Source organism: Podarcis liolepis (genome assembly GCF_965112155.1).
Source record: "Podarcis liolepis genome assembly, chromosome: 4".
NCBI classification, from domain to species: domain Eukaryota; kingdom Metazoa; phylum Chordata; class Lepidosauria; order Squamata; family Lacertidae; genus Podarcis; species Podarcis liolepis.
In genome coordinates, this window is record NC_139558.1 from 42,529,922 (window position 1) to 42,550,464 (window position 20,543).

General features: G+C 39.8%; 1 protein-coding gene across 8 annotated transcripts in view; it reads right to left on the bottom strand.

Annotated features, from left to right (window-relative positions):
• SH3KBP1 (SH3 domain containing kinase binding protein 1) overlaps nucleotides 1-20,543 on the bottom strand; it is a 133,864-nt gene that overhangs the window by 48,893 nt on the left and 64,428 nt on the right. For 4 of the 8 annotated variants that reach the window (XM_083501931.1, XM_083501926.1, XM_083501929.1 and 1 more), the window contains 4 exons: nucleotides 15,849-15,955; nucleotides 12,884-13,010; nucleotides 9,348-9,422; nucleotides 2,609-2,805 (listed from right to left, as the gene is read on the bottom strand). In XM_083501931.1, coding sequence (XP_083358057.1) covers nucleotides 2,609-2,805; nucleotides 9,348-9,422; nucleotides 12,884-13,010; nucleotides 15,849-15,911 — 462 coding nt within the window. In that variant the 5' untranslated portion in view covers nucleotides 15,912-15,955. The remainder of the gene's footprint in view (nucleotides 1-2,608; nucleotides 2,806-9,347; nucleotides 9,423-12,883; nucleotides 13,011-15,848; nucleotides 15,956-20,543) is intronic. The other 4 variants (XM_083501928.1, XM_083501932.1, XM_083501930.1 and 1 more) reach the window with 1 other exon arrangement.

The window sequence follows — 20,543 nt, forward strand, 5'->3', positions numbered from 1 at the left end:
AGAGCATATGAAATTTCAGAAGTGATATGAATATGATAAAAAATCAATTTGCTGCAAAAAGAGATTTTGTAAGCCAAGTGGCCCTTAAGTGCATTTGAAGGAGTGGTAGGAACCTAATAATCAATTTGCTGTGAGAAAAAGGGATTTTGAAAGAAAAGTGAACATTAGGAACTAATACAGATGGTTTGTTCTCTAGCTAAACTATGGTTTAGTGCTGCACGGATGAGGCCCAAAGAGCCCAAGGAAAGGACTTCTGGGGTTTGTGTGCTTCTTTCCTTGTTACAGAGAAGGAGGATTTCAGTTGAGTTGAGTTTCAATTTTTACAAATATTGGCTAATATTGGCTGTTGGATGGGAGGAATGGAGCACAATCATGCGGTAGGGGGCTTGAGAGTATATTAAACCAGTTATTGGGAGGCTGTGGTCAAAGGAACAGATTAAAGTTAGATCCAGATAAAATGAAAGTGAAGTTGGTTAAGAATGAAAATAGATTATGTAACAAAATGGTTGGTCTCACATGACACACTAAACAATAGTTTAGTGGAACATGTTTAAGTTGCAATGACCGTGAGTAAAGCCCCAGGTCAAGAGCTCCCACCTTCCTGTGAGCCCAGGAGAAGGACGTCTGCAGTACAGTGGTACCTCAGGTTAAGTACTTAATTCGTTCCGGAGGTCCATACTTAACCTGAAACTGTTCTTAACCTGAAGCACCACTTTAGCTAATGGGGCTTCCCGCTGCTGCCGTGCTGCCAGAGCAAGATTTCTGTTCTCATCCTGAAGCAAAGGTCTTAACCTGAAGCACTATTTCTGGGTTAGCGGAGTCTGTAACCTGAAACGTATGTAACCTGAAATGTATGTAACCCGAGGTACCACTGTATTAGTTTTGGTTTCAAACAATCAAGGCTCACTGTTTTTTTAGCAACCTCAGACAGTGATTTAAACAAATTCTTCTGAGTGAAACAAGATAGTATCAAAACCCACAATGTGAAGTTGGCTCATTCGGAAACTGACCAGACTACATACACACATATGTAAACCTTATAAATAGATTTTAGCACATCTACAGAGTTATTTCTTTAAAAGACACACACACACACACACTCTCATCAGCATGCTTTTAATCTCATTCCCACACAGCAAATGGATTAAGTACACTCTACCCACAAGCCTATCAACTGAAGTGTAGGACTCTTAGGCAGGATAATTGTATTTCTTTCTTTCTTTTTTAAAGAGAGAGACCATTTAGCTAGTGTTAGTTAATCCTTAGATTGAAACCAGAACTTCCACATAACTATGTAGTTAAAACATCAATGACCTGAAGAGTCACTCAGACTGATCATCTAGTTGCCAATGCAAAACTACCATACAGTGGTGCCTTGCAAGACGAAATTAATTCGTTCCGCGAGTTTTCTCGTCTTGCGATTTTTTTCGTCTTGCGAAGCACAGTGTCGGGAAAGTTTTGGGAAAGCTTCAAAAATCACCAAAGTCTTTAAAAACCTCAAAAAAGGCTACCGCACCGCGTTCTATGAGTTGTTCCTCGAAGTCAAGTCGCAACTGTATTAACGGTGTTAAGAAAAAGGAAACAAACTTGCAAGACGTTTTCGTCTTGCGAAGCAAGCCCATAGGGAAAATCGTCTTGCGAAGCAGCTCAAAAAACAAAAAACCCTTTCGTCTAGCGAGTTTTTTGTCTTGCGAGGCATTCATCTTGTGAGGTACCACTGTACTATTATGAAATAATCAATTATTAATTGATATACCACCTGCATGCCAAAATGGCTTCTAAGTATTTTACAACTATGAATCAATACATGGTTAAACAATAATGATTCCACTCAATACCAGAACATCCTTGATTAAAATATACACTAAAACATTATTAAAAAGCATGACAATTAAAACCGTTTTAAAAAGAAAAAGTCAGTTAATAAAATCAGAAATTCAGTTCAGGGAAATGCTTGCCTAAATAATAAATTATCAGGCTGTGGCAAAACTAACCATGTTTCATCAGCTGACTGTAGAGCCCTGGCTGGGTCCAGTTATTTAGGGCTTTGTACGTAAGTAGCAGAACCTTAAAATAGGTTAAATAAAGAACCACTTTATAAATTTCACTTTACATAATAGAGAATAATGGTAAGATTAAGAGGAACAGCCTGTTCATATTACATTATATGTACCATAACTTGGAACGTCCAGAGCCATGATAAGTTTATAGAATACACTTTTCAAGGAAAGATTCCACAGGCCCACCAATCACTGGTACTCATTTATGGAACCCACCATAGCTGCAGCTTGGTGGGGTGAAAATGTACAAAACCACATTGAAGACAGTGTAACTGAATAGAATTACCATATCCCATAATAATATTAGTATAATCTTAAAGTAGATATTGAAAGCTTGTTCTCTCAGCTATAGTTAGTGAGGCCAGGTGTGTATGAAGGAATTAATCACTGGTGTGATGTATATTTTTTATAGGCAATGACATTGATCACATCAGTTAACCAATGTTCATTTTCTTGACCTTGGCAGAGCAGAGGACAAACCCAACAGCCAAACTTGGGAGGGGGAAACCAAGCATGTCCACACATAAGAATTAAGTTAGAAACTGTACCTTGTCAACTGGAAGAAAGTCATTATCTACTTCTATTGACCTTGGACGTAGCTTTATAGGTTTGTCCTTAAAAATGTCTCCAAAGCCAACCCCTTTGACCTTTTTGGGTTGGATTGTTGCTGCTCCATTAGCTCCTTCTGATTTCGTGCTGCTTGAATCACCACCGTCACTTTCTGAGCCGGTAGCATCTCTCAAACCTACAAGAGGGAAAGTCAAAAACGAAAATTGTGGCTTAAGATTTTCAAAAAGTGAAGGTAAGCAAAGCAACACTCATGCAGCAGCAGATAAGCCTATACAGTGGAATGGGCTTCCATCCTTGGAGGTTTTTAAGCAGTGGTTGGATGGCCATCTGTTGCGAATGCTTTAGTTGAGATTCCTGCATCTGAAGGATTGGATTAGATGATCTTCGTGGTGCCTTCCAACTCTATAGTTCTATGATTCTAATTCCTATATTAGGAATTAGAAAAATCTTATTGTAGCAGTAAAACTGACTGTAGAACAATCAACATCTGGTTTATTAAGGTTATTAGCAGTGCTTTTTTATGGGGGGATGCAGGGGTACGCAACCCCCCTAAACATTTTGTGAATCTAAGTTTAGCCTCATTGAGGGGCAGTATTTCAATATGAGTAGGAAAATGCGAGTACCCCTAAACATTTTTTTAGAAATAAAGTACTGGTTATTAGCATTATGGAGAACATTTGAGGATAAACAGGTATCCACCATTTAAAAATAAACAAATCCAAATTTAAACTATACTTCCACATCTGTTGCAATGCTGAAATACAAGGATTCTTTGCTGTTTTTGATCTTGACCAAGTGCAAAATTAAGTTCTTAGGTACTCCCAAGTTCGAATACCATCAGCATTTCTGATAGCTGAAATTGGAGCCCTGCTGGAATAATTTGCATCTTTTCAATGACAGGTCCAATGAGATTTGCATGCCTGAAAAGAGACTTCCAAAATTCTGTCTGATGCAGCGGTTACATAATTTATCTAAATAGTTCCATAACCTAGCAGTGTTGGTTCAGTTTCATGGCTTCTTGGCCACTTAAACTGGTATTTAAAAACAGTGTGTGATGTATTTACTGAGCGCAACTTGTCCCTTCTGGCCATTGCCAGGATGGCTTCATGCAAGGATGTGAAAGATATCTAGCAGCCAGAAAAGATTGCATTTAAAATGTTCTCAATTAATTCCTTTTGTAACTTGATATGGAAGGCATCATAATATTATGATTTATGTAAAGCCAGATGAAGCTGTTAGGCAATTAAGTGATGAAGCAAGTGTGTGTGATAAGGTGGGTTTACTGAATCGGTAAAAAAAGCAAAATGAAATGAGCTCTTCTCTTCCCTTGGATAAAGCGGGGAGAGGCCTTTGACAAATAAGCGGTATTTCTTACCTGCTTTTCCAACAGTGGTCTTCAAGATGCCTTAGGCTGCAATCCTAACCCCACTTTCCTGGGAGTAAGCCCCACTGAATTCAACAGCACTTACTTCTGAGTAGATGTGGTTAGGATTGCACTGTGAGACACAAAGATAAAGGTAAAGGTACCCCTGACCATTAGGTCCAGTCGCGGACGACTCTGGGGTTCCACGCTCATCTCGCTCTATAGGCCGAAGGAGCCAGCATTTTGTCCGCAGACATCTTCCAGGTCATGGGGCCAGCATGATTCTGGCAAACCAGAGCAGCGCATGGAAACGCCATTTACCTTCCTGCCAGGGTGGTACCTATTTATCTACTTGCACTTTGACGTGCTTTTGAACTGATAGGTGGGCAGGAGCTGGGACCGAACAATAGGAGCTCACCCCGTCATGGAGATTCGAACCACCAACCTTCTGATTGGCAAGCCCTAGGCTCTGTGGTTTAGACCACAGCACCACCTGCTAGACACAAAGTTAGAGGAATGTAAAACAGCACAGCTTGTCTATAATGTTACACATGCCCAAGTGGTCTCAACTAGAAGTCCAGAATACAGTGTTGTTGGTCCCATGCTATGGCACATGAATCAAGCAGCAAATCGTCAGACATCCTTGCTTTTGACTTTCAAAAGAGGTTTCAAAATCATGACGACAGGATTTTGAAGCTATTTAATTTTTTTTTTATTAGTCAGTCACCTTAATTACAATATTTATTTTTTTTAAATGGTGCTTCATGTTTTAACATTGTACACAACACTGTTATTTTATCACACAGTGGTATGATACATACACGCACACACACCAGCAACTGCAAACAGGTTACAACCACATCACTATATATCCTATCAAAAGCTGGGGAGAATAGGGCAGTTTTCATCTGCTGCCTAAAGGGTAGTATGGCTGACACAAGGTGAATATGCTTGAACAGGGCAATCTATAACTAAGGTATGATCACAACAAAAGCCCCCAGCCTTTGGCGGCCATGTCAGCTCTAAGAAATCTGGTGCAGAGTCTCAGGGCCACCTGGCTAGAACAAATGGGTATACACAGGTGAAATTTTTTCACACTGAGCATCATCAGGATTACCTGACTTCATACTGCTTGTACTCACTGCTGCTACTGGATCCAGAAGAAGATCCAAGAAATTAATTCAGAACACTTGTGTAATGAAAATTGAGGGGGAGAGGGGAGATGAGAAAATTAATTGAATGCCGAGCTTCTTACCATACCAATCTTATTCAGATGGTACTTGTAGTCAATCCATATATATGTGACCTTTTAAGTGTATGACTCACATCAAGCCAGTTACGCAATCAAAATGATATATTATTTAAGGAAGAAAAAGAAAGCTAAATAGTACTTAATCAAATATGCAATCAAATACTCTGTGTAACCTGATCATTGCCAAAACATTTAATTACATTCCTCTCTAGCTGAGACAATCTTGTTTCAAAGGCACATATCCACACCCCTGTGCAGGAATAAAATAAATCAAGACAGACAACCTGTTTCACTCTACTATCCTCATTGAGAAAGGCTATTCTGTTTATATTAGAGGGTAAACTTGTTTCTCCTTCAAAGCACTCAGTATCTTCAGAGAGAATGGATATTTTATTGCTATGGTTGCATGCCAACTTTTCCTCTGTGCAAGCAAACTCAAGATGTATCTGATCATTCCATGTTGCTCCTAAAGGTTGCTTGTCACTAACAAATATTCAGTATTTGTACCGGCTAACTTAGAGAACACTGGTTTACCTGTGTCACACTCTAGCCATGTTAGCACAACATGTTAAACCAGTTTATTGGAACAAGAAGAATGGGAGAAAGCGAGTGTCCTCCTTCATAGCTGGGAATTTAGAATCTTCCACATTTATTATGTTGAAGCACAGTTTTCCACGTCATCTGGAGTCAGAACTGTGGTTAATCATGACTATGACTTATGAAAGGCAAACATCTGAGCCAGACAACTATTTCTGTCTAATCTGATCCTAGCAGCCAAGGAGGAAAAGTTATAAAGCTAAGCTACAAATAGGCATTGTCTTGGGGTATCACTCCTAGAGGAAGAAGGGAAATGTGAGAAAAGAAACAGTGAATTTTACTTCTTTCCTCTTTACTGCATATTTATGTTTTATGCAGACCACCAACCCAGTACTATCTTCTCTAACTGATAGTTCTACAAGATCTCAAATAGGAATCTATGGCATCACCTGCTACCTGACCCTTTTATCAGGTAATTTCAGAGACTAAACCTGGGAACATTTGCATGCAAACTATTTGCTCCATCACTACCTATTTTCTCTTCCCTAAAGTTTTGTGTTCAAGATAAGGAACACACAAGAAATGAGTGAAAAAAGAGCAACGAAAGTGTAAGCAACTTACTTGCTGTGAGAGAGAAAGGATTAGTCTACATGTTCAAACCAACATTATCTACCTTTGCTGACAAAGTGTCTCAGGGCCTCGATGACAAAGTGTAACAAGCACATTATTTCACTCAATCCCCCATCTCTAATAAATCACAAGCTCCCAAGTAAAGAAAGCCAATAAATATGAGATATGCAGACAGAAAACTAGGGTACTGTAGAGTGACAGGTGTACAACTATCTTCCTGTTAGGCAGCAGTTATGGGGCGGGGTGTGCTTGGTGCAATGACCTCCTGGAACCCAGGAATTAAGTTTGTTCCCCTAAGGTCAAGGCAGCTGATCTAGGGTACAGAAGCTGAGAAAAAGAGACTGATTGGTGGGCAAGACCTTCAGAGATGTGACAGAAATGCATCAGTCTCAGCGTTACAACTTTCCAGGTAAGAAAGGCATCACTCTGAAAAACAAGGAAATGATGCACCTGAAGGGATCAATTCCTTGGAGAGTGAACAGGTACTGTGTCCTGCTGAGGATAGCCTTCTGGGGAGCAGAGGACTCCCAGTCATGGGAAATTTGATTATTATGTACACCAGGCTTCCTCAACCTCAGCCCTCTGGATGTTTTGAGACTACAATTCCCATCATCCCTGACCACTGGTCCTGCTAGCTAGGGATCATGGGAGTTGTAGGCCATAAACATCTGGAGGGCTGAGGTTGAGGAAGCCTGATGTACACAAACAGCTGGGTGTGGGATGGGTGTGCTTACCTGCAGTAAATTACCTGCCTAGTGTTAAAATATGTGACGTATAATCTAGATAGGCTGTGTAGATAGTGCTGGGGATGTGTGAGTTGGTACAAATTATATGGGGGACTGCAGCATCAGAATTAGGGTGGTGTGGGCGGTTCCTATGCATAGAGTGCCAAGCCGAGGGGCACTTAACCACAACAACCACAAAAACAACACTATATTTATACGGGTACCTTCTGAGAAGATCCATAAAAGCAACTGTACCGGAAGGAATTATTGTGACAGTAAGAAATATTTTGTGGGGGGCACCAAATTATCAAAGTCTGCCCCCTGGGGGAAAGTAGTTGTGCAGGCCTGGAAGCCAAATTTAAGATGCTAGATACGGGGTTAAAGCCAGAACTTCCAAGGTAGCTTTCTCAGAAACACTACATGTTCTACAATCAGGGCCCAGCAGAAAGGCAGAGATAGCTGGAGAGGTACAGATATAGCAGGTATAACAGAAACCTGGTGGAATGCAAAAAAAATATCTAATAATATTCATGTACACAGAGAAGAAATGATGTGGTGTAGCTGTGGCAGCAAAACAGGACACCTCATCTGCTCCACCTGCAATAAAACATGTCTCTCCACAACAGGTGCTGTAACTTTCCAACTTGACTCTCCAACTTTGACTTTACCATGAAGGAGCACTCCTCCATTGTCTCCCGAGACAGATGGATGCCAACAACATATACTTCGTTCAGGTATATTTTTTTTCACCAAATGCAGTTTTATTGTCCCAGATTTTTGCCAATTCCTTTCTAGTATATATGGTATATAAAGCACACCAATTCTCATATAAGACAAACAAACCTTAACTTATTAGGCTTTGGCAACAAATCATGCAGGATAAAGAGGAATGAGCAGTCCCCTGCATCATGGAACAACATGCATTAAGCAGTGCAAAATGAATGCTGGAGCCCTCAGCATGGCTGTAAGTCTATCACTATGGACGCAACTATCAACATGGATGCTTTTGCCATCTTTGTAACTAAGGATTATTGTAAGATTTCATTTCCTATTCCTGTCCTCTACATTATTTACTTGCTTTAATTTTTCTGTGCACTTACAGATGTCTATTGCTTACTTCACAGCAGTTACAGTCTAACAATAGGAAAAGCTTTTTGATATTCAATTAGCTTCAATGGAAAGAGAACATAACATGTGTTCAGGGCAATGTTTACCTGAAATCTGAGACAGCATGAAAAGCAGAATACCAAGAGGCCAGACTAATGCTGGAACTACGCATTTCGCAGAGACCAATCTGTCGAATGGCTACAGTACAGCGATGGGAGGGAAGGGGTCCTTCACCTTCCTTCTTCCCACTGCTTTTCTCCTGCAGTTCCCTGCACCAGCCACTTTCCTGACATGACAAATACATACTTGTAAAAGTGTCTGGAGGAGGGGATTACAGGAGCAAAGCAGTAAGCAATACGGCTGGGCGACATATTGTCCAAAAACGGTTGAAAGCCCATATTCTGTTATTGGTTTCCTAATTTTTGACCTGGCAATATAACAGCTGCCCATTGTTAGGAAATGAGGCAGGAAGTACTTCTGTCAAAATTTAAAACAACTGGATGACAGGCAATTGTCAGAAATCAACTTGAGCAGTGTTTCAGGTTCCCCCATCCTGGTTCTTCAATGCATAAAAATGGCTTGCCTTTTTATTTGAACATTCCCCTACAGAGAGTCAAAACAGATCCACCTAAACTAGTGCTGTCTACTCCATTGGGCAATGGTTGCTCATAGTTTCAACCAGAGATATTTCCCAGCCCTGCAGCCTGAGATCCTTTCAACTGAGGACACAGGAAATTGAATCCTAGGATGTTCTGCGTGCAAAGCTCTACTACTGACCTACTCCTCCTTTGAAGATATGTGCCTCTATCAGCAGCTATACAAGGTAGAAATTGAAATTAAGTACCAAGGAAAGTTTCATGGCGCTTTAGGTGTATCCCAACACTTTACATACATGTACACACACATGCATGCTGAAAAGAAATACTGGTATACATTCTGAGAATGTATGTGCTGTGCAACGGAAGCAAACCAGACCAACTTCAGCTCACAGAGCAGCCAAGACTGAGTGCAATGGATGGACATTATTCTTTAGCAGATGAATTCGTACACAATCAAGGAGCAGCCTTAGCTTAGCATTTCCTATTTTCTTTTAATTAACTCACTGTTATAGCGTCTGTAGCTGTCAATCTTTGCTGGTGCCACTTTATACAGAATTGTCCCTTGAAAGGCAGACTTTCCTGACAGCAGAATGAAAGAAAAGGAAAGCCAAAAAAAAGGGGGGGGGGAAACAAAAGGGAGGGAGAATAGGAGAATCGAATAATGGCAAAAGAAAGGAGAGGAGTTGTTTTTAATTTTTGCTTTTCAATGGAACTTTAAATAGTAAAAGAAAAGGCTTTTGGTAGTCTACACTTCCACTGTATGCATTTCAAACAGGAAGAGCACAAAAGTTTGCTAATGATTGTATTATAAAATGGACATTACAGTGCAACATCTGTTGTAGCAAATCAAGGCAAAATGATAACTGTAGAATTGTGAATAGAAAGGAAAACATAGACTGGAGCATACATACTTCTTCCCTGGAAATGACACAAAATACTGGGACTTCTGAAAAGAAAGGTGTTCATTTTTTTATTCTACCATAACAAACAATTTAAACCAAATTAACTCCAGTCATTCACTAGAATAATGTTTCTTTAACCACCGAACAAGGTTATACTATTAACAGAGTGCAATGCTGCAGAACCTTGTTGGAAATTGCAAACATGGGCTAATAATTGAAATGCTTATTATGTTTTTCACTTTACAATACTGAAATATAATAAGGCAAATTACAGAAAATTTTAAAAATGTAAAAAGAGCAATTATTGTATTAACAGTATACAAGAAGAAAATGAAAGAAAAAAGATAAGTAATCATATACTGCATCAAACCAAGGCAAATTATTTGTTGAAAATAAGGGGCTTGTTTATTATACATGGATATTTACATTCTGCTTCAAAGGCTAAGGTGGCCTGAATTTTTTGTGGGCGTCCCCTCTTGAATGCTTTTCTTTCCACCTTTTCTGGGTTCCTCTATCTACCCTCCGTGATGGCCTTCTAAATGCCAAGAGTGCAGAATGAGCGGTGCAGGTGCTGTGTGGATTCGGCCTAGGACCCTTATACCTACGGGACCACCTCTCCTGGTATGCCCCACGGAGGACCTTAAGGTCCATAAATAGCAACACCCTAGAGGTCCCAGGCCCTAAGGAAGTTAGATTAGCCTCAACCAGAGCCAGGGCTTTTTCAACACTGGCTCCGGCCTGGTGGAACGCTCTGTCTCATGAGACCAGGGCCCTGCAGGATCTGATTTCTTTCTGCAGGGCCTGTAAGATAGAGTTGTTCCATCTGGCCTTTGGCTTTGATTCTGTCCCCCTCTTTCTTTTTCCTTTCTCCTCCTGTGAAGAGGCTGCATCTTAATGTTTTAATGTTGTATTTCAATCTTGTTTTTAAGTTGTATTCATTCGACTCATTTTTATTATTGGTTGTTAGCCACCCTGAGCACGGCCTTGGCTGGGGAGGGCGGAGTATAAATAAAATTATTATTATTATGAGGAGTCATCTGCCTTTAGTTCTGCTAGGTGCACAAGCATGACCTTTCACTTACTGAAGTTCAGGAGAAGTGCAGAGTTGGTGCAGCAGAGTGGCTAGGAGACGATGCTACGAATCAGGGAGTCTCTTGTTCGAATCATGACTCTGACATGAACTCACTATGTAGTAGTAGGCAAGCCACTCTCTCTTGATTTCAGTCCTCCCTTATTCGATATGAGGGACAATAATACTGACTTAAATTGCAGGATTGTTGTAAACATCACAATATTCAGAGGTGCTCTGAATATCTGAAATGTTAAGACCATTAAGTTCCTGGATGATTAAAAATAACAACCGTGTGACTGGGAACTAAGGGGAGAAGTTGAGAGTCAGTGTATGTCAGGCACACAGAATCTGCCACTGACAACGAACCAACTAGGGATCCATTGTACTGTACAGACAGGTATGGAGACAGTACAGCACATCCTTAACAGACAAGGAAGTAAGCAGGGCCCATTTATCTGTCTGAGCTGTATTAAAGCTAACATGGAAGTTGCTACCTTAGGCTGGGACTAGATATACATGAGACCTGCTGATGAAAGCAGCAGCCACATTCATAGCCCCTCCTTTTCCCTACTTGTATCACCTACAACAACTTACCCATGTCCCGATGTCATGAATTATAGAGTGAGGTCGTAAGTCACAATATTATGATGCCAGGACATGGCATGCTGTTATTAGTTGTTACACTGAAGGAGGAGGGACAAAAAAGCCCAAGTGCATTTATTTTGTTTTGTTTTTTTCACCTAAGTCAGTCCTTCTGTGGGCTCGAGCCAATTGCATTTTATATCAAAGCGATACTTTAAAAATCCAGGCTTATTGTATTTCTCTTGTACCACCACAAAGGATAATCAAAATTATGAGCCATAGGGCAAATATTGTACATCAGCAGTGATACTTATAAGACAATCTAGGAATTGATATAAAATGATTTATATCTATTCTGTTAAAAATAGGATAAAACCATAACCCCTCCCCTCAAAAAAGAGCACTATACTTCTCTTCTGAACAAAACTGATAAATGATAACACCTAAGATGTTGAAAGACATGTTACTAGGGAAGAGGCTGAAAAGCATGTTACAAGGGAAGCCCCATACACACACACACGTCATTCGATATTGTAATTTATGACAGAAGTGGTCTGCAAGCACACAAATCCTTAGTGCTGCAAGAAAATTCAAGTGCAATATAAAATGCCTAAAGTTATTTTAACAGCGTTACATACAGCAAATCATATGAATTAATCATATGCTCTGTTTATAAAGAAGCAAACTGAGGGAGGCAGCAAATAGCATAAACCTTCCCAAACACACTTGGCATTTATAGTTGTATTGAAGCCAACAGATAAGCAGACCACTAAGAATAATAGGCTCAAAAAGAGCCTTCTACTGTATTCTTCCAGAGACAGATGTGAGGGAAGCCCTGTGCAAGTCCCCGAGGAACACTGCTGAGGTCCAAAACAATTAATTTTGCTAAAATAATTTGTACAGGTCTTTTGGCAATTCTGCACCAGTATTTATCATTCCCCAAAGACAGGGGTCTTTACAGAAAGAATAAGAAGTCCTCACATAATGGAAGTTTGATTTTTCAATCTTGGGAATAGATGAAATAGGTTTTAAAATTCCAAAAAGAAAAGCAGACCCACAGACCCACTGCCAAGTGTCACACTCCCCAAACAGAAAGCCCAGTGATTTGGAGCAAACCACAGGATCATTTATTTTCCTCCTTCTACACTTTAAAAATGAATTTTCTGAATTCGCATTTAGGAGGTTCCAGTGGGGAGGCATAATGCTAAATCATAGGTGAGAAGGGCAGGGTACTTTGTGAAGAAGGGAAGGGAAGGAGCATGTAATTTTGCAGCCCACTCCCAATTGCAAAACTGCAGTAAGGACTGCATCTGTACCACCCTGGACAATTCACAACAACTTCTCCCAGCTAGATCGCTCCAGATTAACATATGGCAGTAGATGTTCAGAAGCAAGAATACCTGGAAATACCACCATGGCAGTAAAAAAAACAACAGTAACCAAAGCTAACACAAAGGAGGGTCAGTTAACATTTGTATCCTTACTTGGTTTTATTAGCTGCTCCTGTTGGACAGTTCCAGTATCGTCAGAATCAGAAAGCTCCTTTATGAAGTTGGAAGGAAACATGCCAGTCTTCCCATTGAGAACTCCTTCCCACCAACCCTCTTCCACCTGAGCCAAGAAAGAAGACATACATACTGACGTTTGCAAGTTTACATCTACATAGGAAAATTTGGAATAATTTGAGTAAATCTTTCATTGGTTTTGATAATATATAAAACTTGAACTGACAACAGTGACCTATCTCACAGGGTTGTTGTGAGGGGGCAAACACAATAAAGCACATCACAAATTAGAAGTACCATATAAAAAGGTAACAACTAGCAATTAATTCCATAGTAACCGCACCACAAAATTCTTGCATTTGTTATGATTAGTTTAATTCCCAAATGAACTCAACTGCTTCTGGGCTGAAATGGAAGTTTAATCAATATTTCAACAGAAAGAGTAAAAAATGGCCACGTTATTTCATTTATACTACTGTGGACAATAATTCTTGATGTTATCATTTTTGTTATATGAATGATGCTACCAGACTTGAGTACTCTGAATTGAAGACAAGGAATATGTCAACACAATACAGAAGTTATTTCTATTGGAAAGCCCTGAATGAATTATTTACTAGCCTAACAGCATTAAAAATAAATATGTCACATAAAATGATTTAGTTCCCCCTATGCAAAACTATTCCATATGGAGCAGCAGCTTCCTGCTAGGAAATGACAGTCCCTAAATACCAAATGCCCTTGGGTTATAATGTGACAGCAAGGAATGACTCATTCTTTAGATCAGCTAAGGATATTCTTGACATTTTAATAATTTCCATCCATCAGACATTGTCCATCCACAGAAAAGTGACAGAAGAGGACAGCTTCTGTATGCAAAAGATTAGTCTCTAACATGGGTCCCAAACCCTTCTTTCTAGCAAAAGAAATGATTTTTTTAACCAAAAAACACAATTATTTAGGAAGCGACTGTACAAAACTTAGTTAAAAAAGCTTACTGAAAATGTTACAACACTTTGTTTTACTGAGTATTTTCAGTTTGATACAGGTTTAAAAAGAAAATAAAAAGTCAGTTCAGTTTGGAAATGGCTGTGTAATTGTCATTTTTTAAAATAATTGAAAAAATTAATAAGCCTATTGATTCAAAACAGACTACACTGTTGCAAAAATTTCCAAACAGGTAGGTGACTAAAGCTGGAGATACACACACACACACACACACACACACACACACAGCGAGAGAGAGAGAGAGAGAGAGAGAGAGAGAGAGAGAGAAAGAAATATATAAACAAAGAATATTTCTGTAGTGCAATTATTTTGAAGAAATACTAGATTTTGGAAATATCGCTTGTTTGTTTTTGTAAGAAACTGAGCAATGGGGAAAGAGAAAATAGATCAGAGTTCAGCAACATGATGCCTGTGGGTGCATTGCGTTCTTGAGGTCTTCTCCTGGAACCCACAAATCACATGAGCCCTACACACACACACACACACACACACACACTGAAATGCACACCAAGCTCAAGGCGAAAGCTGGTCTAGCTCAGGGGTAGGCAAACTAAGGCCTGGGGGCCAGATCCAGCCCAATCGCCTTCTCAATCTGGCCCACGGACGGTCCAGGAATCAGCGTGTTTTTACACAAGTAGAATGTGTACTTTTATTTAAAATGCATCTCTGAGTTATTTCTGGGGCATAGGAATTTGTTCACATATTTTTTTCAAAATATAGTCTGCCCCCCCACATGGTCTGAGGGACAGTGGACCGGCCCCCTGCTGAAAAAGGTTGCTAACCCCTGGTTTCACAACCACCCCTCTCAGTCAGCCCATCAAAGATTCCTCCACTGTTGCTTACACATGCAACTCCTTCCAAGTAAACCTATGTGATGCCACATCTTTCTTTTTAATCCTTCCTCAAAACCCTTTAAGTCCTGATACCCTACTGAAACCAAGCCTAAGTAACTGTAACTGAACCGAAAGCATATTCTTCCGGTTACCTGCACCTTCCTCCCTTGCTCTCTATCTTTCCCCCACACAAATTTTAAGGGTTTTTTTTTTGGGGGGGGGTTGCTTGTTACTATTTAAAGCGCAGTGCATTTTGAAGGTGCTGTATTAATATGAATAAGAAATTAATATAGGTAAGGCATGTAAACAAACTGTAAAGTGCGACAAGACACAAGGATAGAGGTTATAATGTACTGTAAACTGTACACAACGCTGACTCTGAAATTTAGCAATCCCAAATTGAGCCAGTCTTGCGCCATATTGTATGAAATGGTGCTATTAATTTAAGCCAATAAAAGGTTACAAATGAAAATGCATTATTCATGAAACAGCCTATCTCCCGTACACATACATAGTAAACATTCATCATGATATTTGCAATCTAGCATAGAGTATTGCTCCAACATCAAGCACTGAAGTAATGCTTGCCTTCATAGGAACAAAATAAAAAGTGAGGATTCATGTACTGAGCCAAAGATTTATTGGTTTAACTTCTACTGATTTTATCGTGCATGCTATTTTCTATTCAGCTGAACACATTTAAAATGGCTTGCTGCTTTTTAAGTACCACAATCACATATTTTTCATAGGGTTATGGTATCACAGAGTTATTTGGGATTTTATGCACAATATATTCTGCCCAACCACTCCCCTCTTAGATAGCAAAGAATTCCACAGGCCACATAAAACGTCCTACATGTATGCTGAAGTACTGGTCACTGTTACAAGACAACTGTTACAGACACTGTTACTGAATCTTCCTTGGATTGTCTATTATTATTATTATTATTATTATTATTATTATTATTATTATTATTAAAATTTGTATACTGCCCTTCATCTGAAGATCACAGCAATTCACAACAAAAAAATACAAAATAAGAACACATACATCCACTGAACAAACAATGGCGTACTTTTCTAAGCATATGAGTGCTACTTACTTCTCCAACCACCTCTATGATATCTCCAACTTTCAACTCTAGTTCATCTTCATTCTGAGGCATATAACTGAAAGCCACCTGACATCTTCTCCGCCTATTTCGATCACCTACATAAAAAGTTAAAAACATTAATTATAACATTCGTGCTTAAACTATCAACTGCACTACAAAGTAGTTTGCTATGCTGCCCTTTCTCAACACACGTCTGAAAATTACAGGTAACCTAGAGCACTACAGCAATAACAAATGCAGTGTGTTTACTGAGTATGAGCTTCACAAACTTCAGGGAAAAGGAGACAGGTGACAATGGGGTAGAGAGAGGAGTGTCCTAGTCACAGCTAGACCTCCCATGCGGCAAGGTGGGGAGGTCGTCTAAGGCGGATTTGGGGTGAAGGAGTACGCTGCTCACCACCCTTGTTTCCCACATAGGTGCATCCTCCCCTCCCCTCTGCCCCACCTCCTCCACTTTTGCTGAAGGTATGCTCTGCCAGAGAAGGTAGTGGGTGTGCCTGTGGCAGAAGACAGTGGCGTGATGGCGGCAGGGTGAGCCCACAGCAGAGGAGACTGCAGCGGAGGTGGGTTTAGGGAAGAGAGATTGGTTCAGTCGCACTGGGCATGGAGCCTTAGGGACTCTGCAGGCAACGCTGTAACTACGGTGTTGAATGGAAGGCAAGGGGGCCAAATTTTGATGTCCCACAGGGCACAGCTGAAATTTGAGGCACCAAGGTCTACCACAACGTCAGCAGGTGGAGGGGGAGGTTGCTCTAAGCGACCATAGCTCCATCTTCCTCCAACTTATAGAATGTGACTATATGCAATGTGGAGCAAAAACCTACAAATGGTTCCAAGCTGAAGACTGTTGCCTTCTATGATTTGGAAGGTGACAGAGTGCAGGCAGAGCTGACACACTCATCTCTACAGTACATTCTACACTCTTCTTCATGTGTCTACTTTACCTTTTTGGAATTTCTGAAGAGGGCTGTGGTTATCTTAATTTCACTAAGAGAGCTATACTCTACTGCCTCCTTGCCCAAGATTTTCAACTCCAAAAAAGTTACTGACTTTTGTAAAAGAAACAAATGTCAGTTTAACTACTAGGTTTTATGAAAGCATCCATTCAATTATGCGAAATAGCCCGCTTCTCTAATCCACTTGCAAGTAAACATGAACTTTTTATTTAACCTTCTATTTTATTTAACCTCCTATTCAAATTAGGTATTCTCTTAGTGAATGAAAATATTTTTCGTTGAATTATAGAGCAAGTTCCTCCTCAGCCAGAAGTGTGTAGGTCACACGCATGTGGGGCTCTAATTGCCACCTAACCTATGACATTCTTGAAAGAGCTCTCTGAATAAAAGCAAACAACAGTTACTGACGCAGCGGCACAGGTCAGCTCAGCATGTCAGTTTATACCGCTAACCATTCTGAAGAAAACACTCACCAGGAAGAACTTTCAATTGCACTCCTCATGTTAAATTCTTATTATTACTTTTGATGGCAGCAGAACAATTGCTACAATCAAAAGGTAACCCTACCATACAAAAGGGGTATTTTTTATACTGCTTTGTTATTTGATGATTAACCCAACCCTTTGAACTGTGCCAGCAAAAGCAAGCCATGAAAGAAGTGACACAAAAGTCCAGGTATAAAAATCACTGGCTTAATATTATTAGCTAGGTCAGGTATCCAAAAAAGTGTGAGAAATACGAGTATTAACCTGTCCTTTTTGTATGGCCCTGTAGTAAATATTTGAGGGTGGTACAAGCAACATCCACACCGCTGGGGTTCCAGAATGCTGACAAAAACAAATTTGATGCATTTTGGTGCAAAGACCATTTCTACCCACAACAAAGAAGGGGGGGAGAGAGCGCGGGGGGAGAGGGGAGACAGAAGTGAACAGCAAGGATTGTCCCTCTGTGATCCACCCATTGAGAATCAACAGAGACCTGATATTGGCGAGTTCAGCCTTAGAATTAGGGATGAAAGAGGAATTAGTTTGGTCTGCTTTTCAAAGCTGACGGGCCTGACACTTCTGAACCAGCTTGTGGATTGGAACACAACATTAATAATAATAATAATAATAATAATAATAATAATAATAATTATGAAAAAAGATGTGTACAAATACAGGGTGAGTCTTTTAAAAGAGGCCCCGTGGATACAGAGTACACATGTTCCACTGGGCCTCTTTTAAAAGTCTCATCTTGTATTACAGATGAATTCAAAGGAAAGCACTGAGAAGTGTGTAGATTAGAAACTACAGTGGTACCTCAGGTTAAGTACTTAATTCGTTCCAGAGGTCTGTTCTTAACCTGAAACTGTTCTTAACCTGAAGCACCACTTTAGCTAATGGGGCCTCCCGCTGCTGCCGCACCGCCGGAGCATGATTTCTGTTCTCATCCTGAAGCAAAGTTCTTAACCTAAAGCACTATTTCTGGGTTAGCGGAGTCTGTAACCTGAAGTGTCTGTAACCCGAAGCGTATGTAACCTGAGGTACCACTGTACTTATTTTACATAGAAAAACATGTACAGAATGCTTACAATATAAATGCCGACTTCTTATGTGCTCTTTCAGCATTAAAATGGGATAGAACAGACCTATCATTGAGTACCATTAAGGCTAAAGCGGGACATAAATAGCTGTTCAGTCCATCCCTTCTTTATGTTCATGTGCAGCTTATGTAGGCTAATGCCCAACTTCACTGTGCTATTTGGCTGGCTGCCTATTGACAGAACTGGAAAGAAATTTTACCAAGCCTGCAGATTGGTGGTGCTTTTGCTAGAGCTGTCAGTGGGACACGGGCGGCGCTGTGGGTTAAACCACAGAGCCTAGGACTTGATCAGAAGGTCGGCGGTTCGAATCCCTGCGACGGGGTGAGCTCCCGTTGTTCGGTCCCTGCTCCTGCCAACCTAGCAGTTCGAAAGCACGCAGTACAAGTAGATAAATAGGTACCACTCCGGTGGGAAGGTAAACGGCGTTTCCGTGCGCTGCTCTGGATCGCCAGAAGTGGCTTAGTCATGCTGGCCACATGACCCGGAAGCTGTACGCTGGCTCCCTTGGCTAATAAAGTGAAATGAGCGCGGCAACCCCAGAGTCGAGCATGACTGGACCTAATGGTCAGGGGTCCCCTTTACCGGTTAGAGCTATCAGCAGGGCATTAGCCAGAGAGGACAGTGGGTGGGTGAGCATGATCTCATTGCAAGCCCTGATGTGGGGTCTCTTAAAGGCCTCAGGAGTTTGGAGATAAAGATCTGTTCATTGAGGGCTGGCTACCAGATGCATCCACACAATTGTGACTCTCGACAGCATAGAGGACTCTGCATCATCATCTGCCATAAAGCCATTCTTCCTCTCAGGTTTATGCAGCAGGCTTGTTTAGGGAGCAATATTTATACAAAAATGATATAAACAGTACATAAATGTTGTGGAATATTTTCAAATCAGTTTGGTGTGTTCCAAAACTACCTCTCCTTTACTCCCTGTTGTGGAAACGAATATGTTTGTTCAGATTTGGTCTAATGTTTTCTTTATTGCTATTAACAAATAATTAGATCTCATAACATTCATTCAAATCACATTATTTAAAATTAATATAATGTAAATCATATTAAATGTTCTAATCTTAAAATGTTATATATTTAGCAATCCTGTAAAATGTTACATTTTATCCTACAATAGTAATCATTTCCCCATGCATACTGAAATATTCAAACCAAATCAAAATGTGTTTTAAGAAAACTGTTCAAAATATGTAAGTAATTTAATTCTATTACTTCTGCACTATGCTAGTAGGTCTCCTTGGAAACTAGACCTTGTCTCTATAAGCTGTATATTTGAAGAGCTGGTTTTGCTTCCAGCAAAGAAAATTTGCATAGATACCGAAATGAGTCAAACACAGTTGAAAAAATATATGATGAAAACACTTATTGGAAGGGCATGATAAATCAATTTAATTAGTATTTTAATTTTTTTAGTCCTAAGTAGTTATCCCTGAACATTTCAATTTCCCCACTGTATTTGAAGCAGGGGTGTAAATTTAAGGGATAGATCAATCAAGCCAAAGTTTTAGTTGATTCATTAATGTGAGGCAGTTTTAATCAATGGGGCTTTAATCTGCTCCTGTCTCAAACAAAGGACAAAAGTATACATTAAAATGGTAACCTTCCTTCTGAGAATTTGGAAATCATCAAATAGCTAAATATTTCATCTCTTTTACAGAAATTAATACACATATGTGGGGGGAAGGCAACTGTTTTATGATCTTATTTTACATACCAAAAGAAGCCTTATAAAGTTCCCATTCTTTAAATTGGTTCTCATGAATTCTCCCATGTCATTGTATTCAGTGTTGCAAAGCCCCAGATACAGGCAGTGAGTATTTTTTTCTTATCCAATATTTAGAACAGGTCATTCATGGTTGCTGGAATAATATAGACAGGTAAAACCTGCTTATTTGTTCATAGTACATAAATTTATTTTAGGAACTGTGGAAGGATCAGTGTTTTTGAAATGGTTGAACCTATTAAGGTTTTGGTAACATGCAAATGTACTTATAATCTAACTAATTATAAATGTACTTATAATCTAACTAATTGAGAAGCTTTGGAATCAATCTCTACAGAGAAATAGGCCTGGAAAAGTTGCTAATTTTTCCAAGGGGGAAAAAAATGCTAAAATGCTATTTTCCAAAAATC